The 19,709-nt window shown below is 38.8% G+C and overlaps 9 protein-coding genes and 2 non-coding genes across 11 annotated transcripts; 6 read left to right on the top strand and 5 right to left on the bottom strand.

The window, feature by feature from the left end:
- The first annotated feature begins 2 nt into the window (after positions 1–2).
- WALSEDRAFT_38467 (hypothetical protein) lies at positions 3–1,323 on the top strand. Its single transcript, XM_006958460.1, has 3 exons — positions 3–382; positions 430–1,022; positions 1,069–1,323. The coding sequence occupies exons 1-3, from the start codon at positions 20–22 to the stop codon at positions 1,295–1,297; spliced, it is 1,185 nt and encodes a 394-aa protein (XP_006958522.1). The 5' UTR covers positions 3–19; the 3' UTR covers positions 1,298–1,323.
- Positions 1,316–3,584, top strand: WALSEDRAFT_60464 (serine-tRNA ligase). Its single transcript, XM_006958458.1, has 3 exons — positions 1,316–1,373; positions 1,419–1,517; positions 1,564–3,584. The coding sequence occupies exons 1-3, from the start codon at positions 1,340–1,342 to the stop codon at positions 2,793–2,795; spliced, it is 1,365 nt and encodes a 454-aa protein (XP_006958520.1). The 5' UTR covers positions 1,316–1,339; the 3' UTR covers positions 2,796–3,584.
- On the bottom strand, positions 2,832–3,577 carry WALSEDRAFT_64439 (hypothetical protein; the record flags this gene model as incomplete). The annotated part of the gene is made up of 2 exons (XM_006958459.1): positions 2,832–3,407; positions 3,452–3,577. The coding sequence occupies 2 exons, from the start codon at positions 3,575–3,577 to the stop codon at positions 2,832–2,834; spliced, it is 702 nt and encodes a 233-aa protein (XP_006958521.1).
- Positions 3,585–5,459: 1,875 nt separating the features above from the next.
- Positions 5,460–5,582, bottom strand: WALSEDRAFT_t50. Its single transcript has one exon. It is a non-coding gene; the product is annotated as a tRNA-Ser (tRNA).
- A 552-nt stretch (positions 5,583–6,134) lies between these two features.
- Positions 6,135–7,679, bottom strand: WALSEDRAFT_60463 (hypothetical protein). The gene has a single exon (XM_006958457.1). The coding sequence runs from the start codon at positions 7,343–7,345 to the stop codon at positions 6,761–6,763; it is 585 nt and encodes a 194-aa protein (XP_006958519.1). The 5' UTR covers positions 7,346–7,679; the 3' UTR covers positions 6,135–6,760.
- A 401-nt stretch (positions 7,680–8,080) lies between these two features.
- Positions 8,081–10,466, top strand: WALSEDRAFT_60462 (ABC1-domain-containing protein). Its single transcript, XM_006958456.1, has 4 exons — positions 8,081–9,119; positions 9,165–9,712; positions 9,759–10,011; positions 10,059–10,466. Exons 1-4 carry the CDS (start codon positions 8,317–8,319, stop codon positions 10,420–10,422), a joined length of 1,968 nt encoding a protein of 655 aa, XP_006958518.1. The 5' UTR covers positions 8,081–8,316; the 3' UTR covers positions 10,423–10,466.
- WALSEDRAFT_60461 (hypothetical protein) lies at positions 10,451–13,265 on the bottom strand. The gene is made up of 3 exons (XM_006958455.1): positions 12,002–13,265; positions 10,669–11,958; positions 10,451–10,622 (listed from the first exon to the last, which is right to left on the bottom strand). The coding sequence occupies exons 1-3, from the start codon at positions 13,158–13,160 to the stop codon at positions 10,552–10,554; spliced, it is 2,520 nt and encodes an 839-aa protein (XP_006958517.1). The 5' UTR covers positions 13,161–13,265; the 3' UTR covers positions 10,451–10,551.
- A 1,837-nt stretch (positions 13,266–15,102) lies between these two features.
- WALSEDRAFT_69051 (hypothetical protein) lies at positions 15,103–15,643 on the top strand (the record flags this gene model as incomplete). Its single annotated transcript, XM_006958454.1, has 4 exons — positions 15,103–15,272; positions 15,317–15,421; positions 15,469–15,540; positions 15,596–15,643. Exons 1-4 carry the CDS (start codon positions 15,213–15,215, stop codon positions 15,641–15,643), a joined length of 285 nt encoding a protein of 94 aa, XP_006958516.1. The 5' UTR covers positions 15,103–15,212.
- Positions 15,644–16,602: 959 nt separating this feature from the next.
- Positions 16,603–16,725, top strand: WALSEDRAFT_t52. The gene has a single exon. It is a non-coding gene; the product is annotated as a tRNA-Ser (tRNA).
- Positions 16,726–17,158: 433 nt separating this feature from the next.
- Positions 17,159–18,904, top strand: WALSEDRAFT_60460 (hypothetical protein). The gene is made up of 3 exons (XM_006958453.1): positions 17,159–17,413; positions 17,457–17,907; positions 17,952–18,904. Exons 2-3 carry the CDS (start codon positions 17,586–17,588, stop codon positions 18,833–18,835), a joined length of 1,206 nt encoding a protein of 401 aa, XP_006958515.1. The 5' UTR covers positions 17,159–17,413; positions 17,457–17,585; the 3' UTR covers positions 18,836–18,904.
- Positions 18,895–19,709, bottom strand: WALSEDRAFT_60459 (S-adenosyl-L-methionine-dependent methyltransferase; the record flags this gene model as incomplete). The annotated part of the gene is made up of 2 exons (XM_006958452.1): positions 18,895–19,302; positions 19,347–19,709. 2 exons carry the CDS (start codon positions 19,704–19,706, stop codon positions 18,910–18,912), a joined length of 753 nt encoding a protein of 250 aa, XP_006958514.1. The 3' UTR covers positions 18,895–18,909.

Here is a 19,709-nt window from a genome sequence, read left to right as displayed (position 1 = left end):
TTGATAGTCAAGAGGGAAGATGTTAGGAGGTGATTTGGGAGAGCATTTTAAGAATTTACATTTAAATTTACTAGCCGGAGCGTCTATTAGATTGTTATTACCAGGTTCTAGTCAATTTGATAGCATCCCTATTAACTCTAGCAATGTAGACGATACACTCGAGTCTATACTACAAGCTACACCTTATTATAACAACAAAGAATGGAGAGCCTTCTTAAACGCTTATATCAATCTACTCAATAAAGTTGGCGATATTTGGCAGCTACTTACGAAATGCTACACCACGGTAACACCCATTTACCTCTCTAATAGTGATAATGGGGTTGATATTACACCAACGTTGAAGTTATTATCGACTGCTTTAGTCAAATACTCATTCAGAGTGGGTAATATCTTTTAGAGATGCCAACAAACTTAAATACTTCATAGATATCAAAAGAAGCATCCTCACACGCTGCTTCACTCTTATCTAGATTGCTAGCAGCTTCTAATACCGATATACCACAACGCAGACGCGTTTTAGTACACACAGCCAATATGCTATCTTGGACATATTTCAAATTACGAAGGTTGCACTCTCTCCCTACAGCACTTAAAGCTGTTATACCAATAGAAGATGAACTCAAAAACAATTACCCAGCTAGCGAAATTACAACTTACCGTTATTGGCGCGCAAGATCAAAGCTAGCCGAGTGGAGAGTGGGTGCGGCAGATCATCATTTCAGTATCGCGTATATGTCTTGTCATTATAATTCGATTGGGAACCTACGAAGGATTGTCTCATATTGGCTTACATGCGCGCTTATTCTATGCAGAGCACCAACTGAGGATATGCTAATACGTTATGGATTGGAGGAACCATTTGGAGAACTATTTAGACAACTCCGTAGAGGCGATGTAGGTGGACTCTATTCAGCTCTCAATCAGCCCAACACGAGGAATTTCTTTATCAAAATGGGTGTATATACTATGCTTAAAGAGAAGCTGGAATGTGTAGTACATCGCTCTCTATTGCGGAAAATGTGAGTGAAAAATCATTCAAAAGTGAGACTTTCTAAAAGACTCAAGTTTAACAGTAAGGGGTGACGAGAATAGGATAATACCATTGAAAATATTCCTCTCTGCATTGAACTTTACGGCCCCAGATGAAGAATATGATGTGGATGACGCTGAAGCTATAGCTGTCAGTCTGATCGACCAAGAATTCATAGGTGCTAGTATACAACATAGTTCACGTACACTTGTATTGGCTAAAGCAAATTCTGCTGCGTTCCCTATTATATCACAAAAATTGTAAAAAAATGTATTCTTTCTTCGTTGTTGACCATCAGGCTACAAAATGATAGATTTGGTTTTGCTACAAGAAGCCAAGGGTGGGAAATGAGAATAAAATAAAGACTATTACTAAATAACAATAGGTGGTAATCCTGAATTAGTTAAGGAGTCACAAAAGAAGAGATACGCCAGCGTCGAGTTAGTCGACGAAGTCTTGAAATTGTACCAAGATTGGACGAGTAGTGAGTATAAATAGTCAATCATACGCCAATCTAACAAATAATTTAGTCAGCTACGAGTCACAGCAACTCAACACTCAAATAAACCAAACTCAAAAGGCTATCACAGCAAAGAAGAAGAACAAAGAGAGTGCAGATGATGAGCTCGCAAAGAAGAAGGAACTTGACAGTAAGGTTGCTGGTATCAAGCAACAAGCTTTGGTTGCAGAGCAAGCTATGAAAGCTAAGGCAGTCACTATTGGAAATATCGTACACACAGCCGTACCTATAGACGACAACGAGGATAACAATGTCATCCTCCGCTTGTGGCATCCAGAAGGTCCAAACGCTCAAGTTGAAAAGAAGGAAGGTATTCTTGCACACCATGAAGTTTTACAAAGATTGGACGGTTTCGACTTAGAAAGAGGTCAAAAGATTGCTGGACACAGAGGTTACTTTTTGCAAGACACCGCAGTTGATCTCAACCTCGCACTTATCAGCTATGGTCTTGATTTCCTCAGAAAGCGTCAATTTAAGAAGGTAATGACACCATTTATGATGCGCAAAGATATGATGAGCAAGACAGCGCAACTCGAACAATTCGATGAGGAACTCTACAAAATTGAAGACGTTGGCGGTGAAGATGATAAATATCTTATCGCAACATCTGAGCAACCAATTAGTGCAATGTTTGCAAATGAGTGGTTTGAGAAACCTCAAGATCAATTACCAATTAGAATGGCCGGATATTCAACTTGTTTCAGAAAAGAAGCAGGAAAACACGGTAAAGACACCTGGGGTATCTTCAGAGTACATCAATTTGAAAAGATTGAACAATTCTGCGTTACTTCACCTGAAAAATCTTGGGAAATGTTTGATGAAATGGTCAACAACAGTGAAGAATTCTACCAAAGTTTGGGTATACCATACAGATTAGTCAATATTGTTTCAGGTGCACTTAACAACGCAGCTGCTCAGAAGTACGATTTGGAAGCTTGGTTCCCATACTTGGGTGAATGGAAAGAATTGGTTAGTACATCAAATTGCACTGACTATCAATCAAGATCACTCGAAGTCAGACATGGTATAAAGAAGCAAGGTGAGACTAACAAAACATACGTCCACATGTTAAACGGTACAATGTGTGCAACTGAGCGCGCTATGTGTTGTCTTGTTGAGAACTGGCAAAATGAAGAAGGTTTGGTCGTCCCACCAGTCCTCCGTAAGTACATGGATGACAGAGAGTTCATCCCATTTGTCAAGGAACTCCCAAAGACTAAAGCAAACAAATCAAAAAAGTAAAAATAAATAATTATGCATCCATATTTCTACATTCAGCTATCCTCGGGCACCACCTTGAAACCAGTTGCTGATAGGAGGCAATTTGAATCCAGCCCCCGAAGAAGGTTGCCTCTGTGAAGTCAAAACCGCGGAAGTAGGTAAAGTGACGACTTTACGCGGTTGTGAGTAACTATGCTGTGCCTGTGCCTGCGCCTGCGCAAAATGATCTGAAGAATCGACAGAGGATGCCGGCGAATGGAGTGTCCTGCTCGATGCGCCGGATGTAGTGCTTTCATTTGAGAGTTTGCGTCGCTTGAACCCTGGTGAAGGACCCCTACGCTTCTGCACTCGGGTATATTCACAGCCCAAGCCAGCGTGGGCGCACCGTGAGCATGGTTTTATCACCGTCGGAGGCAATCCATTTAGATCTGGGACAATGGTACCGTCACAGCGTAGCTTCTTCTGTGTACATCTGTCGCAAGCTCTCGTCACTCTGCTTATCGGTTGTTTTCCTTGGTTTGCTATTGTTGCTTGTTGTGTGTGATTGTGTGATGGTGGCTGTACGTCTGCATGAGTCTGTCTATGGATTTCAGGGCTTTCGTTCAATATCGATGCTGGGAATTTAAATTTAGACTGCTTATAGGTTAGCCATGAATGGTAATTATATTCTGACTTACTGTGCTACTGCTTGATTGTGAGTCTGCAAACATTCTTGGTGGTATATGTTGAAGAGTGTCCACACTCGGAGTTTGTTGCCCATAGGAGTTAATATTACCCAAGTCGGTCTGCGATCCCCGTGTCATCTACATTCTTGGTCAACTCTTGGCAAATCGAATATATTCAAAGATTTATATACAAAATAAACTATCTTTTTATATCAATTTATTCTCTGTTTCTATATAAATCCACACCCGGTTCTTACATAAGCGAAGACGAGGTACGACGAGAAGCTTTTGATCGGTCGGACTAATTTTAGACTGATTTCTTCACCAGCATATTCATCTTACTTGTTATATGCTCTAAGATATCACTTACAACTTACATCCCGCCGGTGGTGTCTTTAGGTACCTTTTCTAGAAGAGTTTCCGTACGTAAAAGTTGCCTATCTCCGGAGTTACTCAAAATTGTGAATGGTATTTAAATTCTAGTGGAGGTTTTTACTAGTGGTATTGTAAATTCATTCATACCAGATTTGTTATCCCCGGTAGTACTCCAAATGAGGACGTGCCAGCTCATCTCGGCCTGTCATGTGTTTACCCGTTACTAAGTCAGGGCACTTCAGGCTACTTATCTCTATATAACTAAATTTAATATCTGTATATGTATTTTATTCTCCGGTCAAATTTCCTTACGCTGTTTTCACTTTTTTGCTTTATTTCTAAAAAGGTCCCCGGATTGTACTAAACATCGGTCCCCTTTGTGGCGTTCCTCGCTCATTTCTCAAGAAATTGCGCCATAGGTGAACTTATATTTTATATCCCATTTGCCTTATAAATAGTTGTCATCTTTATCTGTGCATAGCATTTTTATTTTAAATAGAGGTACCATCTTCTTATCTCGTAACTGTCTTTCTCCTTTCTATCTGGGAAGTTATTCGCGTGATTAGCAATCTATTGTAACTTATGACCATGTACCATTTTTATTATTATTTAGCATAAATACGCAATTAGTTATGCAAGTTGTCCAATTACATACAATACTTATTCCCCTATACCTCTGGCATGAGAAGATACAAATGTGGAGGAAATAATATAAACTATGATTTTCAATATATGTCACTTGAGTGGCGTCCTTCTTTTAGATATTCCTGCAAGTAACTAGATTGTGTCGTATGTTTGTCGCGTGATAAGTTCACGTAGAAATAATAATGCGCCCTTACTCTGAAGAAAGTTCTTGTAATTATATTTACATTTATATTAAGGAATCGATTAGTAATGTTTAATTTGACGCATGTCTTATGCATGTATGTATGCGATGATAAATATCGTCCTTCACATTACAAAGCGGACAACTGTCATCTTTAGCTAGATTGATATGATGTAGATATGACTTACCTAGATGTCACGGTTGGAGTTAAACTGGTAACGTGCATATGTCTCTGGATACCTTTATGAAAAGTTTGGCGTTTGGAATGTTCTTATCTCAATGTTCAAGTTTCTTTATAGAAATCCACATTGTTGTCTATTGGAGTAATTACGAGACGTTTTGCATTCTTTAGCTTTAATCTCTGAAGGTTGTTGACAACTTCGGTTTGAATGGAATAATCTTGATATTATCTCGCTTGTTGAGCTTTCCCTAATTAGATGAGCAGTTGTGCTTTTGCCTCATTAGTTAATCTTTCCATTATATCTCCTGAACGTTTGACTTTGTGTCCCGGTGTGTATTGCACCGATGTCTTGAAACTGATCCAACTTATGGGGGAAATTACTGAAATCGAATATTCCTTGCTCTCAGAGCCATCCTATAACGCTTTTAATGTAGTCGCTTACTAGAACCTCAACTTTCATGTTAGAAATCGTCCTCTTTCTGTATCACTTTCAAATATTAGTATATTGCTAAAATTTGGATACTTGGATTTAAATACATGCAAAGATATGATCTTTTTCCAAATTAATTGATTAATAAAAAAAAAGGAAGTAAATTGTGTGAACATTGCCTTCAAGAAATAAAAAGACAAAAAATATCCGACAGCTATGAGATTCGAACTCATGAACGCAATGCGCAATAGAAGGTTAGTCAATCAACAAGAGCAAGCTCAAGTGTTTGAATAGTAGCAATCTATCGCCTTAACCACTCGGCCAAACTGTCAACTCCCGTTGTACTAATGGGTCATCTGAGAATTTTCATTTTAAACTTTACAATATCAGACGAGACGAGTAACATCTAAAAACCTACAAAAAAAAAATTGCTATTTACCCAGGAAATACGTCCAACAAATCCTGTAGCTCTTTAAGTTTCCATATTTAGTGGGTTATTGATTGATGCCGTTAAAGTTTGTATCATTTCGATATATTCTGTTGAAACCCAAATATTGAGGCTGAAAATAAAGATCTATCTGATGGAGAGGCACGTACGTGTCTCACTGATCCAAGTAAATTTCCGGACGGGGTCATCGCGTTCGGACGAAGATTACAAATCAGATAGATGTTACGGACGTAAATTACCAATCAAAGAGGTATGATACGGGCGTAGTTTACCAATCACGAGCGGTATAGGACGTACGTAGCTTATCAATCTTAAAGGTCTCGCGATAAAGGAACACCGTAAGTAAGACAGTTAAAGACATATATAAAAGACCAAAAAATATTGAAACCACTATCATCATATAGAATCTATCCATTTTATAGAGCCAACATAGATGATGGTACATAGCCAGCCGTGTATTTACTGATAATTTAATGTGTTTGCTAGTATTTGAGGAGGCAGTTCAACATGTACCCTTTTGCTCTATCAGAATGCATTCTTGAATCTTTGCTTTATCTTGTTTTATGTACATGTTTTTACAATTGATTTAGTCTTTCAAATCTAACTCATACAATTTACAACAAACTTATCAAGCTTGACAAGACTACAGGTATTATACCATTATAGACAAACTGAGCATCTTCCGGAAAATTATCCGTCACTTAGGAATGCCTTCCGAGCTAATATTTTATTATGACCACCACTATACACCTCAAATCAGATGATGGTGTAAAAATCATAATCAGTAGGCTTAGAATTTGGCGTCCCCACTAGGAATCTTCCTCTAATGACTTCAAACATATTTCCTTGCCGTGAGGGTCATTAGACAAGACTACTATTGCTCTCTAAGCATCTTTGGTTTCTTCATCAATGACGTAAATATCCCTGAAAGCATCGCCGTCTTTTTTGAACGTCTGAAACACCAGGGCAGATTCCCTTGGTTCATACATATGACATTCTCTCGCCGTAATAATGTAGTTGATCTTGTAGTAGTATTGCCAAAGACTTTGAGCTAATTTTATTCAACTGTGTGTCCTCAAAACTATTACAATCTTGAATAGCAAAAGAAGTAAAATGAAAGCATTCAATCCCATCCTGTCTCCCCGTAGTGATAGAAGCACTTTAGATTTACCAAGAAAATTCCTTAACAATGTATTATCTTGATAGTCCAGATCTATGCTCCTACTTTGAGATCTAAGTAGTCCTCCAATCCGATAAAATCCATAAATTGAAAATATGAGACCGGCAGCCAGTCCAATGATACATTCTTGACGTACATATAAGTGGCCAGTATTACAACTCGGACACAATCTATCGAAAATGTACTTTCCAGCGTATAAGCTGGAAGCTCCTACTGCTAGATTAGGGGATCTAACTAAATTCACATGTTGGGTAAATGGATGAACTTCATTACCATCTTGCGCTTTGACGGAAGATGCAAATAAAAATAGAAATACCAGTACTGATGGAGTAATACCACCCACTTTCCCGTTAAAAGTACCGCAACTAGTACCTACTATGCTTTCCATGTTGTTAATGTTTAGTAGGATTTGTATACGACCGTTTCTGTACAAGATTTCTACTTGCATAGTTTTTATTGTCCGCATGTTCCTTGTTGTCCGCTTGCCCTTACTGGCCCACAGAGTTCGTATTATTAGGTTAGACCTAACAAATGAATGACGGTGTATGCTCAGCCTCTGTATTCATATTCTGAAAATTAAATACCCTTCAGCTCTCAGAACATAAGCCGAATTCCAAGTATTAAATGGTTTTGAGCAACCACCAATAGCTACCAGATAGATGCTATCCTATCTAAAATCGACATAATGAGACGCGTCTCAATCCATGATAGGTATTTTCAGCTTTATGTGGTAGAATAAGTTCAGAGGGTATATAAAATGTTTCATTGAGTTTGGAGTATAAATATTTTTTTAATAGTTTGAATGCGCTATCAACTTTATCAAATTAATAATTAACAAAAACCGGAAAAGAAGGATAGTAAAACCACATGATGATTCTTGAATAATCATTATTTCTTCCATATATGTTAATTCCATATAGGGGTAGATTCATGTTTTAAAGCTATCAATAGCAAATAATATTCGATCTTTTAGCCAGAATAAGTTGGGACTTTGTAGGTCTCATGAGATATATGTACTAGATTAGCGTCGATATGAGTACGCGGTGTATTCTTGATGCAAACATAAACATAAAGGCACTGCCAGCTTTAGAAGACATCGTGTGATTTCATATGAGTGATATTCTCTCAAGTATCGGCACATGTTGCGTGATCATTTGCTCTCCCTTTGCACACAAACAAGGACACTAAGAATGTAATTTTAGTCAATCTCGTCATGTTACGTAAATAATCCTAAATGTAAGATCAATGTAAGATAAAGTGAAAGTAAGAGGTAAAGCTTAGGTTGTAATCAAATTTCGGCATACTAGATATCGAAGTAGAACCAATCGCACAACAAAATATTGAGTTACTATTTCAGCGATAAAGTATATTGAAATTTCACTATGATGATGGTAACTTCCCAAGATATTTGAGCTTCCGAACGTCCAACATCCAGTGATGCACAGAGTCCTATTTGGACAACCTAGACAAGCACTACGGTCGCTGAGATGGTATAATCGCGCGACAGTTCAACAATTTTCTGTTCAATCGGCTTTGCGCCAGCAAGCAAGCTCCAAACGCTGGAGTCACTCGAGCAGCAATCATAGCGATTACGAATACCGTGAAAAGCAAAGTGCATCGTCAAAATCCGTTTATTTCTTATCAAAATTACCGCCTTCAGTCATTTTACTATTGATCTTCCTACCCGGGACTATAATACTCTACAACACGAATGACACATTTAAGCATACGACTTTAGCTGGTCAAAGATGCGCGAGATGTGCACAAGCGTTTGTAGCTAATGTCACAGATTACAAGATTACACTCGCTAGAAACTACGCGAATGATGACGACAAATGGGACAGTTTGTCCAGATGTCACAAGAGGTGTGCAGAGAGAGTCCTCGCAGTACTTAAGTCCAATGGAGGTGTGTTCATAAAACTTGGCCAGCATATATCTAGTGTAGCGCTCCTTCCACTTGAGTGGACGGGCACTATGCGTCCACTTCAAGATCAATGCAATCCATCGTCAATTGATGATGTTAATCGAATACTTAAAGTCGCAACAGGTAAATCAGCCGACGAATTATTCGCTTCGTTTGAACCGAATCCAATTGGCGTTGCTTCACTCGCACAAGTGCACATCGCACATGATAAATCCACCGGTCAGAAAGTTGCTGTCAAGGTTCAACATCCCGGTTTAGACGAGTATGCTGAAATTGACATCAGAACTGTTCAATTGATCAGTAAGGGTATCAAAAAGTGAGAACCGTCATTATTTATGTTATTGTTCTAACGAATAAAAAGATTATTCCCAGAATTTGAGTTCACTTGGCTGGCAGACGAAATGGCTGTCAATCTTCCTCTTGAATTAGACTTCAGACATGAATCAAACAATGCAAGAAGGTGCAAAGAAGATTTCGCGGGTAAAACCAAAACATCCCTCTACATACCTGAATTCTTGTGGTCTCACAAGTTAGCCCTTTGCATGGAATATATAGAAGGTGCCAGACCAGACGATCTTAATTTCCTTAAGGAACACAACATAGATAGAAACCAAGTAGCGAAAGAGTTAGCAAGTATGTTCTCTGAGATGGTCTACATCAATGGCTTCTTCCATGCAGATCCACATCCTGGTAATTTGTTGATAAGACCTGCTCAGGAGAAGTCGCGGTCACCGTACAATTTTGAAGTTTGTTTACTCGATCATGGTCTGTATTTTGATTTATCGGATGACCTTAGGGTAAACTACGCTAGATTTTGGTTGTCATTGATGAAACCACCATCTGAAGCTACCTTCAAAGAGAGAAGACATTATGCCAAGTTAGTCGGTAATATTGATGAGGATATGTATGGTGAGTAATGCTTTACAATACTCAATGAGTAACTCATCTAAAGTAGCTATATTCGAATCTGCCATTACTGGTAAAGCAGGTTTGGAAGGAGCGTACGAGCATGAGTTAAAGGGTGGCCCACGCAAGCACAAACGCTCCGGCGGTATTCTAGACAACACTCCAGCTGGTAACTCAAGTGACGTCGAGAGGTTAAGGAGTGCATTAGTAACTAAGGAAGGTTTAATTACTAGTGTGTTCGGATTATTGCGGAGTCTACCAAGACGGCTTTTAATGGTTCTTAAATTAAACGACTTGACGAGGTAAGACTGGTTATCAGACTATAGATGTTTAACTAACTATTATAAAGGCATTTAGACACTTCTTTACATACAACTCATGGATCGACTCGTGTTTTCTTAATAATTGGCCAATATTGTGAAAAATCAAACCATAGAGCAACATTGCAAGAAATATCTAGGCGATGGACCGAAAATGGTGTTTCGATAAATCTATTCTGGTCTTACTTGAAAGAATATCTTAGACATTTTAGATCCTCAATTACATTCTCAACTTTGGCTGGTTTACAAGATCTGAAATCAGCTCTAGTCATCTGGTCAACATGGTCTTACGCATTATACGCTAGAGGATTTGAAGGCGCTTCAAAAGTTGCTGCCGGAATAGAAGAACAAGAAAAATCAAAAAATACAGAAGAGGAAAAGCTAGAGAAATAGAATAAATCCATCCTTTTTGTATGCTGTTCTTGAATTTAATGAAATACTATCTAATGTTTTTAGGAATTTAATGTACACTTATATGCTAATAAAAGACGTTATAATTTATTAGGTTCAAAACTTTGATCTTCAATTTGATGGTGGGTTCATTTCCGTTTCTTTCACGTTTGTTGTTGGAGGCGCATTTATAGATGTGGTATCTTATCTTATGTGAGTTTTAATCATTTAAATCATGCGATCACTTACCTTCATTTAGCTGAACTTGTGATTGGCTATTTGATGATTGTGGAACTTGAGATGTTGCAACATTAAAGTAATTTTGTTCATTTGCGACTGGTTGCTGGTTACTTGCTTCATAGTTAGTCTCTGTCCGTCCAGGATCTAATGTATTGTCTGTTCTAGACGCGCTACTTTCATTTGCTTCTAATGCTTGCTTAGCTTGAGCTATCTGCATCGTCAAAGCGTCCCCCTGAGGGGCTGTCTGTGAAGCACTAACTTCTTGATTTGGTGCTTCAACTGTGTCGTGATTCACAAACTTTATTTCCGAGACATCAGACTCTGGTTGAGCTGCCGATGGTTCTGATAGAGCAACTGGTTCGACTGGTTCATAGACAGGTCCTTGGCTGATTGTGAATGTTTGTGGCTGCTCCTGTTGCGTTGATGCTTCTTCTACCGAAAACGTCTTGGTTTCTTCTTGAATAGGCTCAACAGGAGCACTCCTGTCAATATCCATCGATACATGTTGAATTTCTTGAGGTGCTGTAGGAGCACTTGAGCTGACAGGCGCTGGAACATCTTCTGTTACAGCTTCACTTTGAACAGGATCGTGTGCCTCCTGTTTTATAGGCTGTTCTAATTGCTGTTCCGACTGATTTTCATGTGATGACTGCATTTGCTCTACTGACTGCATTTGTTCAGGCCCTACTTGATCCGACTGAACTTTTGGTTGGTTAGATTGGGATGGAATTTGTTGTTCTGATTGAAGAGATTGCTCCTGCACGAGTGGTTTCTCCTGAAGTGACTCTTCTTCCTGCTGGACTTGATGCTCGTGCTGAATACGCTCCTCCTCCTTGGTTGGCTGATCTTGGAGACGTGGTTCGACGTGTTCCACTGACATTTCTTGTTGGACTGATTGTTCTTGCTGAGATACTTCATTCTGATTTGTTTCATCATGCTCCAATTGATGTTCTAATTGAGGCAGCTCATCATTCTGAAGTGAAGCCCGCACATCCTGCGTTTGCTGCTCTTGTTCTTGTCTTGTCGGCTGTTCTGATTCAGCTGGGGGTTCTTCCATCGGTTGAGGCTCTCCTGCTTGAAGTAATTCATTCTTCTCTTTCTCTTGCGCTGCTTGAGCTTCTTCGGCCACTCTTTTTTCCTCCTCTCGTGCCTTTCTCTCTGTCTCCTCAGCCTTACTCTTCTCTTCTTCCTCAGCCCTAGCTTGAGCTTCCAACAGCTCTCTTCCTTGTTGAATGGCCAACAAAGCTTCTAATTCCTTCTCGCTTTCATCCTTTTCAACCCGCTTAAATCTGCGATCGCCTGGTCTAATTTAGTTTAGTTTGAGAGATCATAAAGAACCTACCTCTCTTGATCATTTTGATACCACCCTTATTGAATTTGACTTTCTCATTAGTCTTATGGTCTTCAGAAAGTAGTTTCCAAACGTCATTCTCATCGGCGGCGTTGTAATCAATATCACCTTCTTTGACCTTCAGACTTGGAGAATCCATTATTGTCTTTCTCGCTTCAGCAATCAATGCAATACGAGCTTTGCGCAGCTGCTTCGATGGTCTCACCACGTTGTCTTTCTCTTTAGGCACAAGTCTACATTCCTCTAGCACCAAACTGAAGCCATCGTGTTGATTTCCCCAACCCCGGGACCATAATCTGTGTCGCATAGACGAATGATAAGCAACCAATCTAGGCGCCACTCTAAAAACTAGAACTAGATCAGCATCTTCAATTACATCATCTACTTTCTCTCCTTCGGCTGGTCTACCAGCTCCTACAAGTAATCTTCTATCGTAAGACTTGTCACTTGCGTCAAATAACCAACCAAGATGCACCGCTATTGCAACAGGATCTGAGTCATCCGTGTATACGTCAGTCCCCCAAATACGTCGTTCGTCCAGTGCATCCAAATCTGTTAACGCTAAACGAGAAGTTTTACCTTTAACGTGTCGTACTTTAGGCGTCAACTCGACAGAGTCGCCATTCTTTTGTGGTAGAAGCTCACGTACGGCCCAGTTATCACCTAACCAAGCACCAGGTACGTACATTTCGAATACACCTCCAACTTGATGAGGGTAGAAGTCTACCAGGCTATCCGGTTGGTAAACATGACTGCCAATTGAGAAGCGCGGGCTTTTCGATAGCGCCTCGTATACACTGTCCGAAGTAACCTTGAGAGATCCTTGAGCATCATAAACATCTAAATCTTTATAAACAAAAAGTGCTTCTTTTTCACGATCGCTAGAACTTTTAACCTTCGCTGGAGGTCTTTCTTCAACAACAGGCTGTCTTTGTCTTGTGGGACGATAATCTTCCTCGTCTTCTTCGTAATCGTAAACTGGTTCTCTAACGTATTGCTGCCTTTGCGGATATAAAGGCTCTTGATACAGAGGTTCCTCTTGTTGAATGACTTGCTCGCGTTTACGTTTGGATACAATAGAACGTGAGTTGTTCTCTTGAGCTTGAGATTTACTTATGTGCGCTTGTTGACGTGCTACAACTTCATCCATACTACCAAACTCAGGTCTGGAACGAGGTGCTGTGAATTGCTGAGATTGTTGAGGTTGTTGCTGCACTTGTTGCTCATATTGAGTTTGCTGGTAAATTTGAGAGTGGGGATACGGGTAAGGTTGTTGATTAGCATAGGCTGGCGAGTCTGTGGGTTGTACTGGATTATTAGCAGTAGCTGAAGTCAGTGGAGAGGGTGACCAAGTAGGTGTAATATTAGATTGTGTGTAGGGCCTCTGCGAGTAATTTTGTTCATTCTGATAGTAATTCGATGGCTGTGAGTAGCTATAAGCCGTACTTTGTGCTGCAGGTTGCGGTGGTTGATACGACGATTCGGAAAGAATAGCTTGTACGCCCATCTTGTTAGATGGTGCAGAGAACGGCCGTGGAAGGTCTCTAGATTGTTGACTACCACCTATTGGAGGTAAGTGAGGCCTATCACTGCCTTGTATAGGCGGTAGATTGATTGGTGGAAGTATCGTAGGCCTATTAGCTTCAAATTGTTTGGATGGTATATTCTATAATAAAATTAATAAATATCTCTCAAGTAAACGCTATCCTCACCATTCCCGTAAAACCTGAGATGGAAGTTGCAGAATGAGATCAATAGATATGTCAAGAGGGTATATATGAAATAGATGCTAATGTACAATATGTTTAAAATTGCTGTAATCTCAGTGGTATCTGCCTGTAACTATCCTCGCTTTCCCGGGATTGTGATAACTGAGGTGATGAAGATGCTCGAGCTGAAGAAATAGGAGATGGCGTCCGTGGCTTATTGTGTAATTTGCGTAAATCTATTTTAATTATAATTGATGGCTTTCTCTCTTCCGGATTTTCTTGATCTTTCGGATCTTGTTCAGCTTCCATCATCTCTCCAGAATTTGGAGATGTCGCACATTGACGTTTTTGAGCGCCTTCTATAGATCTATCAAGTGCTATATCTGCTTCTCGCTTGATTGCAGGTTGCTTCTGTCTAGAAATATTGAAACTTTCCTTTGCTGTGCTTCCTTCCGGTATATCCTTTTGATCCGTCGCAATACTATTCGTTTCTTCATTAGTAGTTACTTTGAACTTTCTCATATTCTTATAACCTGGTGCTAATTTCTCGAGTCTAGGGCTCTGTAGGAACTTTTTTGGCTGTAAACAAATTAGATAAGTAATTTAAGTAAACGTTACTTACTTGATTAACGTGATGTCCTTCCCTTGTTTGATACGTGAGGAAACCACCCTGTTGTCCCAACATTGATACACAGCAGCCGAAGCCTGAGGGATACGATTCAGTGATATATGATTATAAGTAGGAGGATTCCCAGCACTCAGATATTTTAGTTCTTACTTAGATATATATATATATATATATCTGTTTTTTGTTGTGTCATCACAAGCCTATCTTGGGTTTTTATGCTACTTCCATGCTTCTCTAGTAATCGGCAAGGTATGTTCATCCACTATCTCTGAATTCTAAAAATGGGTTATCTGAGTTCGGAAAATCGTCACATAGGTGTCGAGCATAGAATATATGGTCATGGTCGTACTATTGCAAGACGATCCTTCTCATAGTATATATATTGATCTAAAATTGTTACTCTTTTGAAAAATCATCTTCAATCGGAAATTAATATGACTATTTACCATTAAAGCGATTTTTGAAAGTGTAGACCGAAACCTATTGATGATTATAATAATTAGCTAGTAGTACAATACTGACAATTAGAAGAAGCACAAGTCTGCAGAATGATTTAATATCATATGTCCCATTATGTGATGTCATCTGTCAAACGAAAAATACATTGTATATTTATGGATAGTATAAGCTGTATAGTCGCAAGCATAGCCTTCTGAGATATATTTAAACCGCAGATAAAGTTTTATAGCCTTGTAAATAACGAGCTATTGTGCATTTGTCTTATTCGTTCGTTTAAATGTTAGGCTATTTTGCTGGAGAAATAAAAAGCTACCGAGGGTCCAGAATCCTTTAGGGGATCTAAGGAGTATTTTGCTTGGGGTAGAACATATTTTCCTTGGATCCTTATTTCGAGCGACCACGGACTATGGTCAGAAATCCAGATGGCAAAGTAGATAGCGTAAGGAGGGTGATTGGGAAGGTTGGGGTGAGTAAAATAAAAGCACAAAAGTGTGAACTAAGAACAGCCAGGCGCCTTCGACGTTCTTACCCAGAATATACAATTACATCGTCGAGGAAGAAACAGGCGTTGACGTCTGTGAGAGCGGTAAATTTATTAAGATAGATAAGAAGATGGTAAAAATAACAATTATTGATGATTCGCTGAGCTGACGCGGTCGCAGCTCAAGTCGCAACTGCAGAAGGAGCTGAGATTGAACAATGATGGTATACCAGCAGAAGAACTAAACAGCAAAGTAGAGAAACAGTACAACTCAATTTTGAGAAGCTCACAGATGTACTTCACCGCAGTTCCCAAATGCAGTTTGCTGTGGCTCACTTCCTTCAACACATATTTGATGGTCTCACGTTTAAAACTAATTTCATACTCACTGCTTAATTCTTGTAGCACCTTTTGTGCTTCAATTGCCGTTTCTTCGATAAATGTCGAACCAAAAACACTACTAACGATAGTTATAAAGAAAAAATAAACTATTTGGTAAACTCAATTGTTTTGTATATGGTAAAGAATGAACAATTTCTTAGTATATATTCAAGGAGAGTATATACAAATCAATTTATTTAGATGGGTAATTTATTGGTTGAAGTACGAATAAGTTTCATTATTGACCATCGATGATATCTCTACAATACTTCATCTCTGGTATAGTTCTATACTTTATTTTTTGTATAGCTTCTTCTACTTTTCTTTTCATACATACCAATTTCCTAATGACTCTGCTACATCCCCACCTAATAAATAACTGATGATGCATGTTATGTACCTGTCTGTATTCATGTTTCCATTTTTTTTTTTTAATTTCGAACAATTAGAAAACATCGATAGACCAAAATTGTCGCAGCAAAGGATGTTGAAAACGGGATTCAATATTTGAACGATACAAAAGCTTAGCTACAAACCACAGGTACTTTCTGACTTCTGTTGATTTAAATGGAATGACAAATTATCAGAAAGAGTCTCTCGATTAATACCGTAAAATGACGAAGATGAAATCCAAATATATTGTTAAGATGATACAAAGTTGAACTGCGTTCATTAATACTTCTTAAAGCATGAGGATTTGAATAGTGTATTGAATTGGTGGGAAACGTTTCTCGACTAGCATCGTAAAATGTCTTGATGATTTGTTTTCCATACGCCTTCAAGGTTTAAAATACAAACACGGCTCGTGTGTATTTTTCTGTGGCAGTGCCCCATATACGTGCTAAAAAGTCATTTTTCTGAGAAAATTACACTTTTTAAATAATATTAATGCCTCTTCCAACCATCGCAGCTGATCCGTTAGTATAACGGAATTGACAGTTTGGCCGAGTGGTTAAGGCGATAGATTGCTACTATTCAAACACTTGAGCTTGCTCTTGTTGATTGATTAACCTTCTATTGCGCATTGCGTTCATGAGTTCGAATCTCATAGCTGTCGGATATTTTTTGTCTTTTTATTTCTTGAAGGCAATGTTCACACAATTTACTTCCTTTTTTTTTTATGTTAATCAATTAATTTGGAAGAAGATCATTATTCTTTAAACAAGTTGAAATCAGGCGTTTTGTGTTGTAATGTTCACCATTTTTAACGCATGTCATCGTCCCACATAGAGAAAATAGAGCATCATATGTATTCGCAATAGTTGTGCAGCAATATGGTAAATCTATACTTAGATGTTCGATCCTCTTTACAAGTTAATTGTTATTCAGACATTATTTTGAGATAGGAGACAAACTCGAACAAATGTATAATACGGAAATTATTTTAATAGCTTACAAAATTCCTAAAATGATGTTGAGTATTATACATGATGATAGATAAGCAAGTGAAGGTGAACTATGGGTGTGCTTCTTCGGTCACTTGCCATTATTTGATCATTTAGTGAGTTTCTTAATATACTTTATGGATTTTAAGATGAAAAGCTTTGTGTTATATTCAAATATCTGGTGTCTTTGAGCAATATCATACAGTTCAGCAGTTAGCAGTTCCTCATGTTTTGATTTGGAAAGGCGTATATCCATTGGAATAATAGAGTCAATGAATTTGAGTGAGTATAAGGGCTACACAAAGTGGTATAATGATGCCCCTAGTCGCAATTGGATCACAATTCTAGGAAATGTCTAAGGTGGGTGAAGTCAACCGAATGAATGAGCTGACAGTAGTGCTAGTGCTGCAAATACGAGAAGTAGAAAAGACATAGATATCCAGATGAATAACATGATATTCGACGAGCATTAAGGTGTCTGCTATTGGGAAAACATCTAGCACATCTAATCGATGATATCATCTCTTGTATAATGACTGCCATCTTGGGAAAGTTCATGGGAAGGGGAATAGACATAGCTAGTAACACAGCTAAATTCGCCTACAATCAGATTATACAGAGTGATGAACAAGAACAGGAGCAGCAACCTTTGGCCGAAAATAGCAGCGTACATTATGGTTCTTTCGATGCAGCCTCAGCATCAGCGAGTAGGACAGATACTATCAAAGCTAATAATAATAAAGTAGCTCACTCGAATGTGCATACTGATGAAGCACCCAGTGGATCTGCAAATGACGTAGACTTTTCTCATAGACCTGCTATAGCAATAGATGAGTCTGAGGAACTCATGAATGGTATGTTATATCTAGGAAGATAAATGCATTCTCATTCTTTATAGTTAAATATAGCACTTTACTTTGGTTACATGCCGTGACACCCGCAACGCTGATCATACATTTTACCATAATAATCACACTAATATTGAAAGAGTTCCCAAAATCAGAGGATCCGTTCTCTCTCAAAATCCATTTTAATGTTATTTACATTGCTATCGCTTCCTGGGTCCTTGCAAACGCATTAAAGCAGCCTATCTTCCGGTTAATCAATGACATCATCCCTTCAAACACGTCGAAAGACTTGGTTAATGTCCTTGTTACCATCGCACATACCTTGTTGCAAGATTTGATTAGATGGCAGTCACTCCTCATCGCTGTACCAGCATTGAAAGAAGTTAAGGGTGATCATAATGACCAGTCTTTTACAAGCCTATCGTGGTTCATTGTGGGATGGCTAGGAGTCTTGCTAGGTGTATCCACTTACCAGCAATTTATTAATCTTAGTTTATATAAGGATTTTCTACCCACTGATAAGACTTTATTGCCTATGACGAGCGATCTCAGTGATTACAGCACTGAAACAGCATCGACGTCTAGTCAAGATCAGACTAATTTGGGTTCTCAATTGACTTTACTTGAAAACATACGCGACCGTCGCACTTTAAGCGACTTATATGGTCAACCATTTCCCAATATTCCGTTACCTGGCTTATTATTTCCTTTGTGGAGATTGGATACGTTACTTTTAAGTAGTGGTATCATGCTGATTCTGGGTGCATATCCGATATGGTCAAGCTACTTTTTTGTGACCTTAATCAACTTATCAATTAGTTTAATGTGGCAGTTGTTGCTACCTAAACTTGGATTAGGTGGATTAACTTGGATTAGTTTCATGTTCGCGACAATCACTTTCTTCGTAGGTCTCAACCAATTTGGAATAGTGTAGTTTTAGCACACTTCAAATGTTAATTTTCATTGTTGTAATACTATGTAATAATTTACAATGCTCTTTTGCGTATTTTATATGCTTCCTTGTGTGCGCAACTCTATATACCAGTTATCCTTTTCATAACCCTCTTGAACGACTTCTATGTTAACTTTTGACAATCTACTGGCTTCTTCCGTTATGTTCCTAAGTTCTCCCTTTTCGAAAAGATGGTAATAGCGGTTGTAGACTTTACCATCTGCTTTGTTTACCCAAGGTACCCAAACATCTAAACCTTTAGAGTTGGATGAAGTCGTCGAATTCTCTGGTATTGCACGCCTACTGTCTTCACCCTGCTCAAGCGCCCAGACATAGATGAGTATCCTACCACCCTTCAGGCTTACAGCGTTAAATAATGACTGAATCGATTCGACTCGCCGTCTATCAGTAGCCAGGTGGTGTATTGTTGCTATACTGATAGCATAATCCTGAGTAGATCAGATAAAGTACAGTGAATAGTTACATAACTCACAAATACATGCTTGCGAGTAACGGAATGGAGAGTATCAGCTAAGATTACTTCTCTATCTGCGTCACCTGCTCTATGTGCATGTTTGAGAAGATTGACGCTCCTATCAAGACCGAAGAGGTGCTTAGCAAGTGGAATATATTTCCCATTACCGCATCCAGCATCTAAACCAACCGAATGTTCATCAATTGAGGCTAGAAATGCGCTGATAATTGGCCAGGGTTTGTATCTAGTCGATGAAAAGTGATTAGCGATCTCGTCGTATATTTTGTGTACGTTTTCATCTTCGAATGTAGTAGGATTCCTATGCAATATTTCTATCTCATCCTTCGTTGGTAACGGCAGTTCGTGCTTCTTGACCATCGC

The sequence above is a fragment of the Wallemia mellicola genome, assembly GCF_000263375.1.
Source record: "Wallemia mellicola CBS 633.66 unplaced genomic scaffold WALSEscaffold_10, whole genome shotgun sequence".
NCBI lineage: Eukaryota > Fungi > Basidiomycota > Wallemiomycetes > Wallemiales > Wallemiaceae > Wallemia > Wallemia mellicola.
The sequence above is the reverse complement of the archived record's forward strand: the minus strand, read 5'-3'. Positions and strand labels throughout refer to the sequence as shown.